The following is a 17,576-nucleotide window of genomic DNA, read 5'->3' as shown; positions in this document are numbered from 1 at the left end:
GAATATAAAGAGGATTGAAAAATGTTTATTGAATATTGTAAGAACCAGTATAAACAAAGCAGGTCTTGAGTAAATCCATCAGAATAGAAATTCACAAAGAAAGAAATGTGATGATTAAAAATTTGGAATATGTGATTTAGTCGAAAAGTAAAGAAACCAGGAAAAGGGTGGAAGGGAAGTCACTAGGTATTTAGTTGTATGTCGTGGGTGGTATGAAAGTTGAATGATTAAGGGATGAAGGGGATGGGGGATGTGTGGGGTTATTTCTGTGTTAAACATGCAAATACATTTTTTAAAATATAGGGGGGGATATAGCATTAAGCTTGGAATGGAGAAAATTGAGAGATTAAAGTTTTCCTCCTCCTCTTGTAACACTGGAACTTGTGGGCATCCAGTGAAGCTGAATGTTGGGCAGTTAAAATAAAGGAAAGGGGCTTCTTCACAGAGCACAGAGTTAAACTGTGGAACTCCCTCCCTCAGGAGGCCACCAATTTGGATTGGACAAATTCATGGAGGAGGAAAGGGCTCTCAGTGGCAGCTAGGCACAAAAGCTCTGCTCCACTTCCCCAGTTGGAGGTCACAATGTGCCTTTATCCCAGCTGCAGGAAACTGCCAGAGGGCTCTGGGCTTGAATCCTGCTTGCTGGTTTCCCATTGAGGCATCTGGTTGGCCACTGTGAGAACAGGATGCTGGATTAGATGGGCCCCCTGTGGCCTGATCGAGCAGAATTTCATGAAGCACAAAGCTTCCCCCCTCGGTCCATAGCTGCCCTTGCTAGAGGATCTCCTGATACAGAATGTGCTGCACGTGGTGGAGGCAGCAGTGGCCCCAAAGGCTGATCTCTGTCCTGTGGTTGCTGAGTATCCCAGGATCCTTCTGGCCCCTTTCCCCTGAAAAGGTGGGGCTCTCTTGCTTCTGGAGCTCCCACCTGCCAGGCTGTGCCAGCCGGGGCTTGGTTCCCCAGAACCAGCAGCAGGCAGGTGGAGGCCTCTCCCTGCATGTTGCTGGAATGCACTGGGGCGCAGGATCAGGCTGTGGGGGAGCGCGAGCTGCATGGGGTGCAGTGACAAAGGCCTGCCATTTCTGCTTCTGCCCAGGCTCCCGGAGGGCTTCACCCAGCTGCGCAGCCTGGGCCACCTGGCCTTGAACGACGTCTCCCTGCAAAGCCTGCCCAGTGACATTGGCAAGTAAGTTCTTGGCTGGGGCGGGGGGGGGGAGGAAGGGCCACCTCTTCCCTCCTGCTTTGCCAACCTCCCTCTTTCTCTTGCAGTTTAGCCAACCTGGTGACCTTGGAGCTACGTGAGAACCTGCTCAAGTCTCTCCCTGCGTGAGTGTGTGCAGTTTGTCTTGGGGGGTTGTCTGCCTGCTTGCCTGCCTCTGCTGGGCAGTGGGGTTGGGTGACCCCCTTAGGTGGAGGACCAGCACTTCTGGAAGCGGGCAGCCTGAGGATCGCTCGGCACTCCAGCTTTCAGCACCTTCTTGGAATTTGGTTGGGGGGGGGCGTAGATTCTTTGCCGCTCCTCCCTCTTGGTGTCCAGGACTCCCGGCCCCATGACTGAGCACCTTCTCTGCCTTGCAGTTCCCTCTCCTTCCTGGTCAAATTAGAGCAACTGGACCTTGGGGGCAACGACCTGGAGGTGCTGGTGAGTGCCGTGGGGTGTGGGAACTTGGGTCTCCTTCCTTCCTGGAGCCTCACCCTCGGGGGCTGAATGCTCCCCTCCAGGCTGCTCTTGCCTGGTCCTCTGGGCTCTTCCCAGGCCATGCCGCTCCATGCCACGCTCCATGCCCTTCTCAAGTGCTCTTGCTTGGCTGGAGAGAGATGGATCTGGCATTGCTGTGGCCTCTGGTAGGAGAGGAAAAGTCTCATCTTTGGCTCTACAGGCTTTTTCCTCTGGCCCCACCCACTAGTGGCATGTGGCCCCCAGAAGGTTGCCCAGGTGGGAACATGGCCCTTGGGATGGGAGTTTCCCCCACACCTGTACTTGGGGCTGTAGAAGCATCCTTATGTTCCCTCCTCATCTCCTTTTCTTTTTGTGAACTGGCTGCTTCCTCCCACCAGACACTCCCCTCCTTCCACTTAGTTTAATTTGAGGGGCCACCAAGTTGGAGGGCAGCCTCTTTGCCGGACGCAGCAGGATGTCCTGAGCAACTGCCCTCCTGAGTGACCGCTTGCTCTGTCTCATCCACAGCCGGACACACTGGGCGCGCTGCCAAACCTGCGGGAGCTGTGGCTGGACAGGAACCAGCTGTCGTCGCTGCCCCCAGTGAGTGCCCCCACCAAGCCCCCAGGCTGGGCCATGCTCTGGGTTGGGTGGGAGGGGGGCAGTTGTCTTTGCTGTCTTAAAAGGCCCTTGGAAAAACAAGCAAGCAAGCAAGCCAATGCTTCTGTTCTGAGGTGAATCCAGAAAATGGCACCACACACGAAAGAATCCAGCGCCTTGGCCCCCTGGCCACAAGGAGGCTTTCCCACAGAAGCAGGAAAGAGGGTTTTCATGGGGCTTTGCTAGGCAGCCTATAGCCTTTCCTGAAAGACAGGGAGGCAGCAGGCAGGCTGGAGGAGTCTAGCTGGGCCCTTGGGAAGGGGGAGAGGAAGGGCCCCATGTTGGGGGCAGCCTCGGGTGGCAGGTGCTGCCCCTGCAGGGCTCTGCCCACCCACCCTGCCGCTCTTCCCTCGCAGGAGCTGGGCAATCTGCGCCGCCTGGTGTGCCTGGATGTGTCTGAGAACAAGCTGGAGCAGCTGCCGGGCGAGGTCAGTGGGCTGGTGGCCCTGACAGACCTGCTGCTCTCACAGAACCTGCTGGAGTCCATTCCAGATGGGATTGGTGAGTCGGGTGGTTGTGGGGCCACCGGGGGGGGGCATTGGGATGTGTGCGCCTCCTGGGGAACATGGGAAGAGTTACCTGCTCTTGGGTGGGAGAAACAAATCTTGACTCAGGAAACCCAAAGCAGCTCAGGCGCTGCAGGTGCCTTTTCTCTTGAAACCAGGCTGGCTGCACTTCTCAGTAGGAGGAACAGGCTGTATTTTTCCATGTCCAGAATAGGGGAAAAGTATTTGATCCCCTGCTAAATTTGCCTGTTTGCCCTCTGGCGAAGAAATGACCAGTCCAAATAATTTGAATGGTAGGTTTATTGTAGCTGTGAGAGACAGAAGAAGAACGGGGAAAACCCCAGAAACCCAGAAGACAAAAGTCAGAGATTGATGTCCATTATAATGAGTGAAAGAAGTATTTGATCCCTTTGCAAAAGATGACTTAGGACTTGGTGGCAAAACCCTTGTTGGCAATTACAGAGGTCAGACGTTTCTTGGAGATGGCCAGCATCTACAAATACTTTCCCCCATCACTGTATAAGACAATGCTTTAAATAGGCAAAAAATTGGGGGGGAAATAGGCAAAAATTGGGTGTTGTCTTATACACAGATAGTGAAACCGGGGGGGGGGGTATCCGATTAATGGCAGCAGCAAGCAGGAGATCGGCAGCGGCGATTGGGCAAGTGATTGGCGGTTGTGGCAAGTGGGCGGGTGGGCTGTTGATGGTGGCGAGCGAGCAGACAATTGGCGGTTGTGGCGAGGTGTGCGATTGGCAGTGGCTGTGGCAAGCGATTGGCAGTGGCTGGAACGCAGGTGAACGATTGGCAGAAGTGACCTCCCTCACCCCAAAAAAGTTAAGCAACTTAATTTTGGGTTTAAAAAAGGGGGTTGTCTTAAAGAAGGGAAAATACGGTACCTGTCTTTGAGACCCAGCGTTACACGTCTGGCACAGGAGGCCACGTGCCAGACGGTTATTGGGTTGGCAAGCCCCCCACTGTCCTGTATTGAGACCATCCAATGTTCTCCCTTTGCATTGCACCCAGTGATGTTGCTCAGCGGATGATATGGCTCCCACCAGTGGAATGACTGAGGAGGGGGGAGAGACATTTTCAGTGCAGAGGAGACTAAAAGAGAAATTGGGGGGGGGGCTGCTCTTGCAGAAGAGTCACTGTCAGCAGAGAGACCCCTTTGGCAGACCAGCCTGGGTGATCCTGCCTCCTCCTCCAATGCTCTTAAGACTTCCTTAGGGGGGCCTTTTCTCCTCATCTGCTGGAGAGACGCTGCTCTCCCCAGGCGCTGTCTGGCCTGGCTTCTAACTCATGCAAAAGGTGCTGAGTTCTCTCTTTGGCAAGCAGCACACCACGTCACTTTTGCTCAAGCTGTTAGAAATGATTAGCTGTTAGCAAATGTTAGAATAACCAGTCGGTATGCAGAATTGTTTGGGATGTGTCAATGGGAAGCTGGATTTAGATCTGCACCTGGACCTCCCCATGCTCCTTGTCTGGTGTGTGGATCCCTGCGGGATGTGGCCCATGGCGCCCTTGTTCTTTGCCCAGGCCAGCTGAAGCAGCTCTCCATCCTGAAGGTGGACCAGAACCGGCTGGGGGAGGTGACAGAGGCAATTGGGGACTGTGAAAACCTGTCTGAGCTCATCCTGACGGAGAACATGCTGACGGTGAGTGTGCTGAGCCCTTGCCTGGTCAGCTGGCGTTTCTCCCTGGGGTCTTGGCCTGGGGGTGGGTGGGGTGGCCCCAGGGGCCTTTTGGGTGCCATGTGAGCTGGAAGTCCCCTCTCTGACTCTGGAGGCTTTTTCTCAGATGCTGCCCAAGGCCCTGGGGAAGCTCACCAAACTGACCAACCTGAATGTGGACCGGAACCGGCTGATGGCCCTTCCCCCCGAGATTGGGGGCTGCAGCAGCCTCAACGTGCTCTCCCTGCGGGACAACTGCCTGGAGTTCCTGCCTCCTGAGCTGGCCGGCACCGTGGAGCTGCACGTGCTGGACGTTGCTGGCAACAGGTGAGCAAGTGTGCTGGGTGTGCTGGGCCTCTGGGCCTTTGGCTGGGGCAGAGAGGAAGCTCTGCAGCTCTGTCACCAGGCCCGGGGGGAGCAGCCCCTGCCTTCTCAGCCCCCTGAGGCCTCGGCTGCATCACCATCACCCTCAGCATCATTCCTGACAGCCATGCTGGGGGCAGGAGACCCACAGCGTCTGGGGCCTCCCCCTACCCCGGAATGTAGTGGGGAAGAGATCTTCCATTCCTTCAGCCTGCTCCCTTGTGAATAACACCCCCCTCTCTCCCTTCATCCCACCTACCAGTGGGCTCAGGGGGACTGGGGCAAGAGGGGCAGCAGCGCTTGTGCTGCACGAATTCTGGTCCCAGAGCCCCACTGAATTCCACCCACAATTTCCACCCCATCTCTTACCTACAGTACAAAGATTAGTCATAAAGTATTATCAGAACTCAAAGGCCAGGGCAAACGGAAAACTTTGCCGGGTGCTGAAAAGGTGATAAGCAGGCATGCCTTGCTGGCAAAACAGCGGCACAAATCGGGTGCCACATTCTTAGAGTCCCTCCTCCCCTCTTGGCAGGGGGGGGGCACCCTGAAGGTGTGCAGACAGGTGTCTCTTTTGGGCCTCTGCTACGGGGTTTGCTTCACCTGTGGGCTCCTTGGCCAGGTGCTTGCTGGACTCTGTGCAGTTTCAAAGGAGGAGGTGTGAGCAGGATCAATGGCCATGCAGGAAATCCTCTCTTTCTCTCCCATGTATGTGTGTATGGCGGAGGGATGTTTTTCTCTTGTCCTGATTCTGCTTTGGCTGGTCTTGGCGAGTGCTGAGCAGGCCCCCAGAAGTCCCATTTTGCCTTTCAAGATCTCACCAGCCAGACCTTTTCAATTCCCTGTGCCCTTGCTCCAAATGGCATTCATTGCTCAAGAGCTCAAACGTGAAATTGCTGGTTTGTTAATGGTAAAAAGGAACTTGGCCCTCAGATCAGCCTCCACATATGAGGGCTGGAAAGTAGCCGGTGTAGCAACACCTCTTTAGAAAAAAAAAAGAGGGGCTCTGGGGTATTACAGATTAGTTAGCCTAACATATCGGCCAGGAAAATTGGTGGAAATAATATTGGATATAATCCTTCAACGTATACAAAATCAATTATTCTGGAAGCAGAGCCAGGAAGGCTTCTTTCTGTAAAGTTAAGTCTTGTCTCACTAACCTCCCTTGAGAGTCTCAAGAAACACGTGGATGGTCAACAGTCTGGCCTTGAGTGTGTCTTAAATCATATTTTACTGTGGCTGCTTTACTTTAAAGTGGTTGTTCTATTTGTGGTGGTAACGCTAGTTAGAAATTTTTATTTATTTATTGAATTTATATACCGCCCTAAACCCAAAGGTCTCAGGGCTGTTCACAGAATAAAATCACAATATAAAACTACAAAATACATAACAACAACAACAACAACAAACCAATACCCCCCCCAAAAAAACCACTTTTTAAAAGGGCATAGGATGTCAGTCAAATCAACCAAAGGCATGGTTAAAAAGGAACATTTTTGCCTGGCGCCTAAAGGTGTAGAATGAAGAAGAGGAGTTTGGATTTGATATCCCTCTTTATCACTACCCTAAGGAGTCTCAAAGCGGCTTCCTTCCTCCCCCACAACAAAAACTCTCTGAGAGGAGTGGAGGCGCCAGAGGAAATGAAATTGCATGTTGCTGGAAACCTGTGGTCTTGAAAGGTGGCTTAGAACAGCTGGCAAGAGATGGCTCCTTTTGTGGTCTCTGGATCTTGGAGGGTGGGCTTGGTGCAGGGTCCCTCCTGGGCAGGCGCTTGAAGGAAGCAGCCATAGCAGGGAGAGAGGGGGCTGAGACAGGTTCCCGTGAGGCCCTTTGGAGGGCTGGGTCTAGGCCTTCTTGGTAGGGGACCTCATCCTTCCTTCCTTCCTTCCTTCCTTCCCTTCTTCCTTCTGGCGCAGACTGCAGCACCTGCCCTTTGCCCTGACCAATCTCAACCTGAAGGCGCTCTGGCTGGCAGAGAACCAGTCGCAGCCGATGCTCAAGTTCCAGGCGGAGGATGACGAGAAGACCGGGGAGAAAGTGCTCACCTGCTACCTCCTCCCACAGCAGCCGTCACCCAGCCTGGGTAAATGCTGCTTCCTGCCCCACCCCTTCGGCCAGGCATGCACCTGGCAAGGCAGCCTTTGAGGGGGGTCTCCTGGCTGGGGCCGTCCTGCCTGCAATAGGATCCCTGACTGTGCTCTCCTCCCGCAGAGAACCTGCAGAACAGCCTGGACGACAGCTGGATGGACACCAACCTCAACCGCGTCAGCGTGATCCAGTTTGTGGATGAGCCCAAGTTGGATGATGAGGAGGAGCTGGGGGCCGAGAGGAGGGTAAGTGGGTGGGGATGGGGGCCATTTCCCTGCTGAAGGACTGTCAGATGTGGCTGTGGGGTTAGGAGCTAGGGGTGCCCATCGCCTGCTCTGTCCTTCTGGAGCACGGTGGGAGTGGGGGACTCAGCAGGGCCACCCTTTGCCCATCAGGCTGGCTGGCTGGGCTTGTGCACCTGCCTTGGGTGGGCCCTCCTGGGAGGGGGGCAAGTGAGCGCTAACACCTCTGTCCTGTGGTCCGCCTTTGTTTGCTCTGTTTCTGCTGCTGCTGCTAAGCCTGGCCTCTGCAGTTGCTTGGGGGCCTGTAGGTGGTGGGGGAGTTTTGCCCCACCACTAACCCCCCTCCGCTCACAGGGCCTGCAGCGAAGGGCAACTCCCCACCCAAGTGAGCTGAAGTCCATGAAGAAGGTGATGGAAGGGCGCCGCAGCGAGGCATCTGCTGCCAAACTGGACACCCAGCGGGATTCTTCCAGTTCAGAGGTGAGTGGGCGTGGGGTGGGGTCCATAATATAAAACGTTGCAGGAGGGGGAGAGGGAGGCACAGAGCGGGACAGGGCAGTGGGCCTGGACAAGGCTTCCTCGGAGGGAGGGTTGCAGTAGGGGAGTTGGGGACATGAGCCCCCACAGAGGGCTCTGAAGGGGGGAAGGGGGGGCGGCCTGGCCTGGCCCAGCCGTGGCCTTTGGGGCAGGAGGCCCATCCTGTACAGGGGCTCAGGGGCTGGGTGCCAGGCGGTGCAGCTGCCTTGTGTCCTCGCTGACTCGTTCCGCATCCTGCCTCTCAGGAGAAGAGGCTGAGTGCCACCTCCAACCGCAGCGAAGACTCACGGGTCTCCAGCAGCACCATCTCTGCCAGCTGCCAGGAGGCGGCAGTGGCAGCAGCAGCAGCGAAGCACCTGCGGGAGGCCTCAAGGCCAGAAGAGGCAGTGAGGGCCACTGAGGGGCAGGAGGAGGAAGAGGAGGAGGAGGAGCAGGAGCAGGAAGGCTGGTGGCAGCGGCGGCGGCAACAGCAGGAGGCCGGGGTGGCTGTGGAGGAAGCCCCAGCTGGCCCTGAGGAGGAGGAGGAGCTGGAGTACAATGAGGTACAGTGAGCTTCTGGGAGCAGGACTGGGGAGGTGGGAGTTGAGTCCAGCTGAGGAAGGGAATAAGAGAGACCCTGCTGGGCTGGCCAAGGATGCCATGGTGTTGGTGGCCGTGTTAGGAAGTGAGGGCAGGGGGTGTTCCCTAGCTCCTTGCAGCCCCATTTGTCCCACAGGGCAGCCTTTGGCAAGGGGCTAGGGGAGGGAGATCTCCCCCCCTCTTGCCTGGTGAAGGGCACATCCAGGACCGCTCCTGGGGAACTGGAAGGCTGTTGGCACCATGAAGGGACTCTGCTTCTTAGGGGCTGGGGAGGCCATGTCAATGGATGGGGTTCTGTTCTCTGCTCAGAAGATGACGGGGTGGCATCATCGCTCGTTGGGCACGTTGCTGCTGCCACGTTGAGGGATTTGTCTCTCAGTTGCATATGGAGAACCCTCATTAAATGTTTTTGCTGTGTGACTTCAGTGGCAAGGCATTTTTCTTGCTTGTGAGCATTTGGCACTGCAAGGGGTTGGATTAGATGAGCCACGGGGTTCCTTCCAACCCTTCAGTTTTATGAACCCTGTTTTGCCTCATCCAAATAGTCAAAGCAAAGAGGCTTGGGGGGGGGGGTGTCAAATGAGCCATGAAAGGCCTTGCACTCTGGATTTCTTTCACATGTTGGCCCAGGGGCTGTGGAGGAGTCTCTTGCTGCCTTTGTGAATACTTGTGTGCAACAAAAACTCCTCAGTTTAATTTAAACCAGTTTTAATGTAGGGCATCACCGTTCCTCTCAAGGACCCACAATGGCAAACAAGTGATTAGGCAATAAAGACATATTTAAGACATACAGTACTGTATAAAAATGAATCCAAGCCAGATGCATTGGATGTGGTGGAGTAAGACAAGAGGGCAACCAGTGCCGAGGGAAGGAAGCGGAAACTGTGCCCAAAGGGGACGGTCACTCTGAGAAGAGCCTTTGTTCACAAGGTCTCTTTCCTCCTTCAGGAGTGGGTCACATGAGCACCTTCTGTGGCAGGTGATTCCGACCTGGGCAATTGGCTTCTGTCATGGCCATTGCTGAGTGGTGCTTGGGGCTGCCCAGCTCTGCTGTTAGCTGCTTGAAACCGGCTTGGCTGCAGCCCAGGGCAGCTCCCTGGGAGGGGGCTTTGAGTGCTGCCTTGGAGCAGAGGATCCCAAGAGGATCTGGATGGGGGTGGGGGTGCTTGGCGGCTTCATTGAAGGGTGTTGCACCTGCAGTTGCACCTTAACTGAGGGAAAGCTGTTGGCACAAGACAGAGCAGGTGATGGAGTACACCTGGTGGTGCTGATGAGGAGCCCCCCCCCCTTGAGAGTGGTGAGGTGTTGGTCAGCACCAGAAAGCAGGTTGGGAAAGTGAAAGGAGAGCCCCACTGGGCCAGGCTGAAGATCCTCCTCAAACAACAGAACTTCACTTGCCCAGTGGCTTCCCCCAGCTGCCTGACTGCAGGAGCAGCAGCCGCCTTCCCCTGGGCCTCCCCAGACACTCCTTGAATCCAGGGAGAGGCTTCTTCAGGAGGTGGAGGTTCCATAGAGCCACTGTGGGATCTGCTTCCTTCAGTGGCAGCTGAACTAGTGGCCTTTCGTGTGTCCGGCAGCAGCAGGGTCTTGTCTTGTGTCACGGGGAGGCTTCGCATGGTGCATAGCTGAATGAGTGAGCTTGTCATTGCAGGAGGTCGTGCCGACGCCCTGCTTAGCCATTCTGGCTAGTAAGACCTTAAGAAGAACCTGCTGGAGCAGGCCAGTGGCCCATCTCATCCTGCGTCCTGTTCTCACTGTGGCCAACCAGCTGCCCATTATGGGAAGCCAGTGAATAGGAGTCAAGCGCAAGAGCACTTCTCGCCTCCTGTGAGAAGTGCTCTTGCGCTCGACTCCTGTTCAAGTGGCCTTCAGGCACATTGCTGCCTCTGCCCATGTAGCCACTGATAGCCCTCTCCTCCATGAATTGGCCCAGCAAAGCTGCTTTGTTCTGGCTCTGACTGCTGGTACCCAGGGGAGGGGGGGAGCGTGGCTGCTGTTCTCAGGGCCTGTGTAGGGGGCCTTTCCATGGGGGCACCTGGCCGGCTGGACTAGAGGGCAGCCCTTTGGCCTGACACAGCGGTAGGAAACTAATCTCTGCAATTTGGGATGAAGGCTCTCTCTGTTCCTCAGGTTTGTTTAATGGCAGAGGTGGGGACCTCCATCTCCCCCAGGGGCCATCCAGCTGTGGCTCCCCCCAGGGCACTCAGAGCAGGCTGAGCTCAGTGGGAAATGGGGTGGGTGCAAGGGGGAGGGTGGCTTAATGAGGGCGCTTTGGGCTCCCCTGCTCTCTGCAGAAGGGAGAGGCCTGCCTGTTTGGCAGACTCCCAGATTTGTGCGCAGAAAAGCCCAGCAAAGATGGCAGGCCTCGCAATAACAGAGAACTTGGAGCCGTGCGAGAAGCCATGCCAGGCCTTCGCCCCAGAGAGCAAGAGGGCTCCCAGCCGCCCCAACACACCCAGGCGGACACAGCTCTGGTCAGCTCACCTTAAAAGGCATATTGAAGAGATGGAAAAGGTCAGAAAGGGGCACCCCAAGGATCAAGGGGATGAAGCAATTCCCCGATGAAGGAGGTTGAGAGAAAAGGCGAATCAGAGGTGCCATGGTAAAGGGACCCCTGACCATTAGGTCCAGTCGTGACCGACTCTGGGGTTGCGGCATTCATCTCGCGTTATTGGGCAAGGGAGCCGGCCTACAGCTTCCAGGTCATGTGGCCAGCATGATAAAAATAGGTCTGGAGTGGAGAAATGGAGAGAGGACCGTTTTCCTCCCTCTCACGACACTGGAGCTGGTGGACATCCAGTGAAGCCCAAAATTGGAAGGTTCAGGGTGGATAAAAGGAAGGACCTCTTCACGAAGGACATCGTTCAACTCTGGAGCTCTCTCCCACAGGAGCCAGGGAAGCACCAACCTAGATGGCTTTACAAGAGGCTCCGGCCAGGAGGAGGCTCTCGGGGGCTGCTAGCCAGGATGGCTCTGCTCAGTCTCCCCAGTCGGAGGCAGCCATGCTTCTGAAGGCCAGGGGCTGGAGGGGGGAGAGTGGCTGTGGCGCTCAGGTCCAGCTTGCAGCTTTCCCCAAGAGGCGCCTGGTCGGCCACTGCAAAGAGGATGCTGGACTCGGAGGTCCCCTGTGGTCCAATCCAGCAGGCTTTTCTTACGGAGCGGAGGAGAGTAGGTACCTGCAGAAGAGGCTGCCAGACCTGCTTGTATTGAGAGCCCAATTGGGGGGGGGGAATGTTTTCCCTGCAGCCCACGGTGCACTTTGCAGAAGACACACTGGTGCGCAGCGAGGAGGAGGAGGAGGAGGAGCAGCCCCCGTTCCCAGCAGGGAAGCAGCGGCTCATCCGCAAGGACACCCCCCACTACAAGAAGCACTCCAGGATCGCCCAGCTGCCCCGGCCAGAGGCAGTGGTGGCCCTTTTGCAGGGGCTGAGTGCTGAGGGGGGGCCCCAGGAGAAGGAGGCCGCCCCCGTGGAGGAGGAGGAGGAAGAGGAGGAGGAGGAGGCCAGGTGGGATGGAGACCAAGCCCAGGATGGGGCTGCACCTGCCCCACCCTCCTCGGTCAAGGTAGGGGCCTGGGTGGGCAGCTGGGGGGCAGTTCTCTCTCTCTCTCTCTCTCTCTCTCTCTCTCTCTCTCTCTCTCTCTCTCTCTCTCTCTCTCTCTCTCTCTGGTGCTGGGGCTCCTGGATGCTCGGGTGGGGCCTGCCCCTCTGCCTCTCCCTCCCTCTGTCTGTGTCCCCCCCCCCACCCGGTGGCGGTCCACCCGGCCCTCCCCCCCACTAATCCGCATGCCTCTCTGCTGGTTCCTGTCCTAACAGGGGGTGTCGTTTGACCAAGCCAATAATCTGCTGATTGAGCCTGCTCGCATTGAGGAGGAAGAGGTCTGTACTGCCTCCCCCCAAAAACCCATCTCTCCCCACCCCACCCCCTTTCCCTGGGGCTTGCAGGGGCTGCCCCTCTTTGCACTGTGGTGGCAGCTTCTCTCCTCCCCTCTTGTCTTCCCGCACCTGAACTTTGGGGGGGGGGTGTGATGGGGGGGGCTTTAGTCCATGCTTATGAGGGAGAAAGGTGAGGAGAGGAGGCAGCCGGCAGTGGAGCCTGGAACCTTGAGCAGCTGAGGCTGTCTTGGCTGCACACTCCAGCCTGGGACGAGTCTAGGGCAGCCCTTCCCAGCACCCAGAGCCAGCCCAAGTGCTCCGAGGGAGGGCTGTGCTTTCCTTGAAGTACTGGTGTCATCCAGGCAAGCGCCAGGCACAGTCCATCCTGGGGGGGGGGGTTGCGGTGTCCCTGCCAGAGGCCTGACCCCAAAGTTGCTTCTCCTCCTCAGGGCACAACAGTCTCAGCGCAGCCGGGGCCCCTGAGCTCCCAAGAGAGGAGGGTGCTGTGGGTGGGGAGATGCCTTGTGCCATGGCCTCCCTCTCCAGGGGGTCTTCAGGGTCCCCGCTAGAGAAGGGAGAGCTGCCACTGGGCCCCATCTCCCCTCAGCCCTTTGGGCTGCTAAAGTTTGGCTCTGGCAGGTTTGGCAAATGCCGGTCTGCTGCTGCTGCTGCTGCTCTGTCCCCTGAGGCCGCCTCTCGGCCCCCCATGCCCCTCTGCTTGACTGGGGGGGGCTCAGACGCCTCCAGGACCTTTCTCTCCCCTGGGCATCCCCTGTCATAGGGGTACACACACACACCCTGCTTGGCTCCCTCCGTGAGCTTTTGGCCTGCTGAAAGGGGCCCTGGACCTCTGCTCACGCCTCTTGCATGAGGGGTGGGTGGAAAGTGTTCAAGGGCCGCCTGGATTGCACCAAGGGGGAGCTCCCGTTGCTTGCTGAGCCTTCCCCCAACCCTCTTCGCACAAGGCATTGCCTCCCTGGCTCTCCTGGGGCCTGAGCACTTGCTCTGTGGCCTTCAAGCAAGTGAAGCCCCCCCCCCCCCCAATAGCAGTGCTGGTGGGGTGGAGGAAAGCAAGAGCATCTCAGGCTTGTCCTGGGTGATGGGGCCCCCTGAGGGTCTCTGTTGGCTTTCTCCTGTTCAGGCCGGGGGGGGGGTATTTTGGAAGGTGGGTGGCTGGCAGTGGGAGATATTTCAGGGGACCTGGGATCTGGTGAGACTTACGGGAGCCCCCTCCCCCATAGGTGGCCCTGGTGGTGAATTGGCCATTTGGTCCAGGGGTGGATTACTGGCCTTGTGGGCACCCAAAGGAGATGCTTTGGGGGGGCTGCTTCCTCACCCCGCATTATGGGCTCAGACACTGGTCCTTGGTGCCTCCCCTCCTTCCATATGTCTTTGCTGCTGTGTCTCCCCTAACATTGCCCCCTTTTGCTTCCAGCTGACCCTGAGCATTGTGCGGCAGACGGGGGGGCTGGGCATCAGCATTGCGGGGGGCAAAGGCTCCACCCCCTACAAGGGAGACGATGAGGTACGGCAACTGCAACAGGGAGGCTTTCCACTTGGGGCAGCTGTGGGGTAGGGAAAGGAGTGGCCATTTTGGCTGGCATGGCTGACTTGGGGATCCGAGTCAGGCTGCTGAGCTGCTACTGCCCAGGAAACCCCCCCCCCTGACTGCCCCCCTCTCTTTGCAGGGCATCTTCATCTCCCGCGTCTCGGAGGAGGGTCCAGCTGCCCAGGCAGGGGTGCGGGTGGGGGATAAGCTCCTGGAGGTGAGTAGTTGGGCACCCTTAGGCTGGGTTGGGGAGGGCACCCATCCCTGCCAGGGGGAGGACACCTCTTCATAAACCCATGGCCAGCTGCTCCCTCCCTGTCCCGGGCGTAGAAGGCCTTGGTCAGCCCCTTCCAGGCCAAGCTGCCCCCCAGCTCCCTTTCCCTCCAGCACACTTGGCCTCCTGCCAGGCCTCCCCCCCCCATGACTTGCCTGCCTGCCTGCCTGGGGCCTGAGTCACCAGTCAGAATAAGTACATGCTGGAATAAGTACATGTCCAGGCTCCCTCGCAGCTCTAGGCGGGCATTTGCTTCTGCATTGCCCTGCAGAGGGGAAGATGGCCCTTGCCAGACCCTGCCATGGGAGGGGGGTGCCTGCGAAAGCCGTGCTAGGCTCCCCTTGGGGCTCTCTGGAGGGGGCCAGGGTGAGCCTCTGCAGCCGGTCTCTGGTTGGGTGCTTGCCTGAGTCAGCCCCCTCTTTTGCGCCCCCCGGCAGGTGAACGGGGTGCCTCTGCAGTGTGCGGAGCACCATGTGGCGGTGGAGGCTCTGCGTGGCTCGGGCACCACGGTCTCCATGACGGTTCTGCGGGAGCGGATGGTGGAGCCGGAGAACGCTGTCACGGTGACCCCACTGCGGCCGGAGGACGACTACAGCCCCCGGGAGCGGCGGGGGGTCAGCCTGCGCTTCCCGGAGAGGCCCGAGGGAGCCCCCCTGACGGAGCGCCTCTCCACGTGCCTCATGCGCAACGAGCGGGGGCTGGGCTTCAGCATCGCAGGCGGGAAGGGCTCCACACCGTACCGGCCAGGGGACACGGTGAGGAAGGGAGGCCGCCTCTCTGGCCGGCAGCCGCCTGGCAGGGGCTTCTGGTGACACCCGATCCCTGCCTCTGCGCTTATTCTTGGCTCCTCGCTGACGGGGGCACTTCACTGCTCCCAGCACGGAGGGACAGAAGGGCCCTTGCCTTTCCTGCTGGCAGAGGAGCAGGGGGCTCTTCAGGGAGGGGCCCTGACTTTCCTTTCCCCCCCCCCCCCAGGGGATCTTCATCTCACGGATCGCAGAGGGGGGCGCAGCCCATCGGGACGGGACCCTCTGTGTGGGCGACAGGGTCATCTTGGTGAGTGGACAGGACCAGGCAAGGTTCCTTCAGGAGGCTCTGGGGTCCCCCCTGCCCCCTGCTTGCCCATTCAGGGTGGGGCTGAGTCTAGCCACGGGGGAAGTGGGCTGGATTTTGGAGGGGGTGATAGTGGAGTCACCTTTCCGGAACTCTGGATAGGTGGGCACGGCAGGTGGGGGGGCAGCCATTTTGTTCTGAAGCTCTTTCCCTCCCTCTCCTGCTGCTCCTCTTCCTCTTCCTCCTTGCGGCCTGTTTCTCTGCCCCCTCCCGAGGCACAGCCGATCTCTGCCCAGCAGCCATGATGAGAGAGGATGGGGGGGTAAGCCCCGAGACGGCCTCGTCAGTGCTGGCTTCCGTCTGCCTGTGTCTGTCTGTCTGTCTGCCTCCCTCTCTCCTTTGCCCTCTGCTGGGTGACGTACACTTTGCCCCCACCTCTTCTGTCCCCCTCTCTTTGGGGACGAGGGCAGGAAAAGAGCTTGTGCTCGTTGGCCCTCTGTCCTGAGCTGCTGTTTGCCTTGATCTGGGGGGGGGGCATGCCTTGCCCTCCAAGCCCCCTTCCGCCTGCTGAGGCTGGGGCCCCTTGCCTCTGGTCCCGGGCCTGGGATTGGGTGCCCTGTATGCATGCCCCCCCTTCCCTCCCCCTTTGACACTGGTTTGGGGCCGTTCTAGATCAATGGGGTAGACATGACGGAAGCCAGGCATGATCAGGCCGTAGCGCTGCTTACTGCCGCCTCCCCCACCATTGCGCTGCTGGTAGAGAGAGAGGCTGTGCCCGCTGCCCCCACCGCCGCCACCCAGCCCAGCGAGGAAGACCTGCCCTTGGGGCAGCGGGCACAGCGGGCACACTCTCCGCCACCACCGACCCCCACCTACGGGGAGAGCCCACCTGAGGAGACGCCCCTGCCCCACAGGAACCACCCCGCCCAGAGCCTGGAGGGCCAGTACCCCATGGAGGTAGGTGAAGGGCATGGGGGGCATGGGGAGCTGCTGGCATGGGAAGCCCCCTCCTGTGGCCAGGCAGGTTCTCTGACTCTGGCACCCACCCTTGTCACCCTGGTTTTCGCCAGCTCCAGCCGCTTTCTTCCCGGGGCCTGGAGTCGGTTCCCATGAGGCCTTCTCTTGACCCTGGCTTCCTTTCTTTGCTTTCTGCCCACAGGAGGTGATCCTGGTCAAAGCGGGGGGGCCACTGGGGCTCAGCATTGTGGGCGGCAGCGACCACTCCAGCCACCCCTTTGGGATCCATGAGCCGGGGGTCTTCATTTCCAAGGTAGAGGCTTGCAGGGGTTGTGTGTGGAGCTGCTTAGGGCCCTGAAACCCCTCCCCCCCCCCCGAGAACACCCTGGTTAGGAAGCCTAGTAGTTATGACACAACCCATTGACTGCGAATCTTGCCACTCTGTGTGCTCCAAAGCTAACCCTAACCCTAACCCAAAGCCCCCTGTTTTTATTAAATTATTTTAGTAGCAAATCTTAACAAGGAAGAACAGGGAAAGAACCAGCCCCCCCCCCAATTAGGGGTTCCAACACCCCTCAGTGCAGCCATCTCAAATGAAACACAAAAGTGGATTTCAGGCCCCCCAGGGGCGCAGAGAGAGCCTCCCCTGCGATGGGCGTTGATGGGGAATGCATTCAGAAGGGGCCAGGAGACAGCCAGTCCCTCAGACTGTTGTATAATAGGGGGGGGGTTGGGGGGGGGAGCTGTTAGCACCAGAAGAGCTTGCAGAGTCCACGTTTGTTGGCCTGCCATTAATCCCCATTACAGCAGCATTACTAATCCCCAGGAGACAGGAATGTGATTTAAAAGTACACGGACTTCTGCAACCATTGAGGATTTTGCCCATGAAAAATGGATAGGGACAGAAGCCACGTCAGACCAAAAGGAGGAGATATACAAATATCATCAAAAGGTGCATTTATTTCAGTAAGGCAACTTAAAAGGTGAAATCAATATATGAGATAGATGCATGACATGCAAAGCAAGATATGTCAAGCCTTTATTTGTTGTAATTGTAATTATTTGTCGTTAGGCGGGTCAATTATAAATGGAATGTAATTAATGAAATGTAATAGCAATGTTTATTTTTGTTTATTTTTGAATTATTGTAACTATTTGTTTTATTACTGTGGAATTTCCAAAAGAAAGCATTTGAAAGACCAAGTATTCTAAAGGGAGTGAGATAGTAGTAATGGGGGATTTCAACTATCCTGATATTTGTTGGATGTCAAACTCAGCCAAGAGCATAAGGTCGAACAGATTCCTCACTGGCATTGCAGACAATTTCATTGTCCAGAAAGTGGGAGAAGCAACAAGAGGATCAGCCATTTTAGATCTGATCCTAACCAATAGTGATGACCTGGTTAGTGGAGTAGAAGTGGCAGGATCATTAGGGGGGAGTGACCATGCTCTTCTGGAGTTCATTATACAGCGGAAAGGAGCAGCCAAGCATACTAAGACTCAAATTCTAGTCTTTAAGAAAGCCGACTTCAGAAAACTTAGGGAAACGCTGGGTGAGA

The 17,576-nt window shown here is 57.3% G+C and overlaps 1 protein-coding gene across 25 annotated transcripts in view; it reads left to right on the top strand.

Moving 5' to 3' along the window:
• Window positions 1-17,576, top strand: part of SCRIB (scribble planar cell polarity protein) — a 58,883-nt gene that overhangs the window by 13,275 nt on the left and 28,032 nt on the right. For 20 of the 25 annotated variants that reach the window (XM_035102661.2, XM_035102655.2, XM_035102668.2 and 17 more), the window contains exons 4-22: window positions 1,098-1,187; window positions 1,271-1,327; window positions 1,580-1,643; window positions 2,190-2,264; window positions 2,678-2,822; window positions 4,367-4,485; window positions 4,628-4,827; window positions 6,780-6,946; window positions 7,075-7,196; window positions 7,548-7,673; window positions 7,976-8,272; window positions 11,556-11,873; window positions 12,125-12,187; window positions 13,620-13,709; window positions 13,873-13,950; window positions 14,445-14,762; window positions 14,983-15,063; window positions 15,733-16,017; window positions 16,220-16,330. In XM_035102661.2, coding sequence (XP_034958552.1) covers window positions 1,098-1,187; window positions 1,271-1,327; window positions 1,580-1,643; window positions 2,190-2,264; window positions 2,678-2,822; window positions 4,367-4,485; window positions 4,628-4,827; window positions 6,780-6,946; window positions 7,075-7,196; window positions 7,548-7,673; window positions 7,976-8,272; window positions 11,556-11,873; window positions 12,125-12,187; window positions 13,620-13,709; window positions 13,873-13,950; window positions 14,445-14,762; window positions 14,983-15,063; window positions 15,733-16,017; window positions 16,220-16,330 — 2,806 coding nt within the window. Of the gene's footprint in view, window positions 1-869; window positions 899-1,097; window positions 1,188-1,270; window positions 1,328-1,579; window positions 1,644-2,189; window positions 2,265-2,677; window positions 2,823-4,366; window positions 4,486-4,627; window positions 4,828-6,779; window positions 6,947-7,074; window positions 7,197-7,547; window positions 7,674-7,975; window positions 8,273-11,555; window positions 11,874-12,124; window positions 12,188-13,619; window positions 13,710-13,872; window positions 13,951-14,444; window positions 14,763-14,982; window positions 15,064-15,732; window positions 16,018-16,219; window positions 16,331-17,576 lie in introns of those variants that run through there. The other 5 variants (XM_035102677.2, XM_035102658.2, XM_035102654.2 and 2 more) reach the window with 5 other exon arrangements.

Source organism: Zootoca vivipara, chromosome 8, assembly GCF_963506605.1.
Source record: "Zootoca vivipara chromosome 8, rZooViv1.1, whole genome shotgun sequence".
NCBI lineage: Eukaryota > Metazoa > Chordata > Lepidosauria > Squamata > Lacertidae > Zootoca > Zootoca vivipara.
This window is presented reverse-complemented; position numbering and strand designations above follow the sequence as displayed.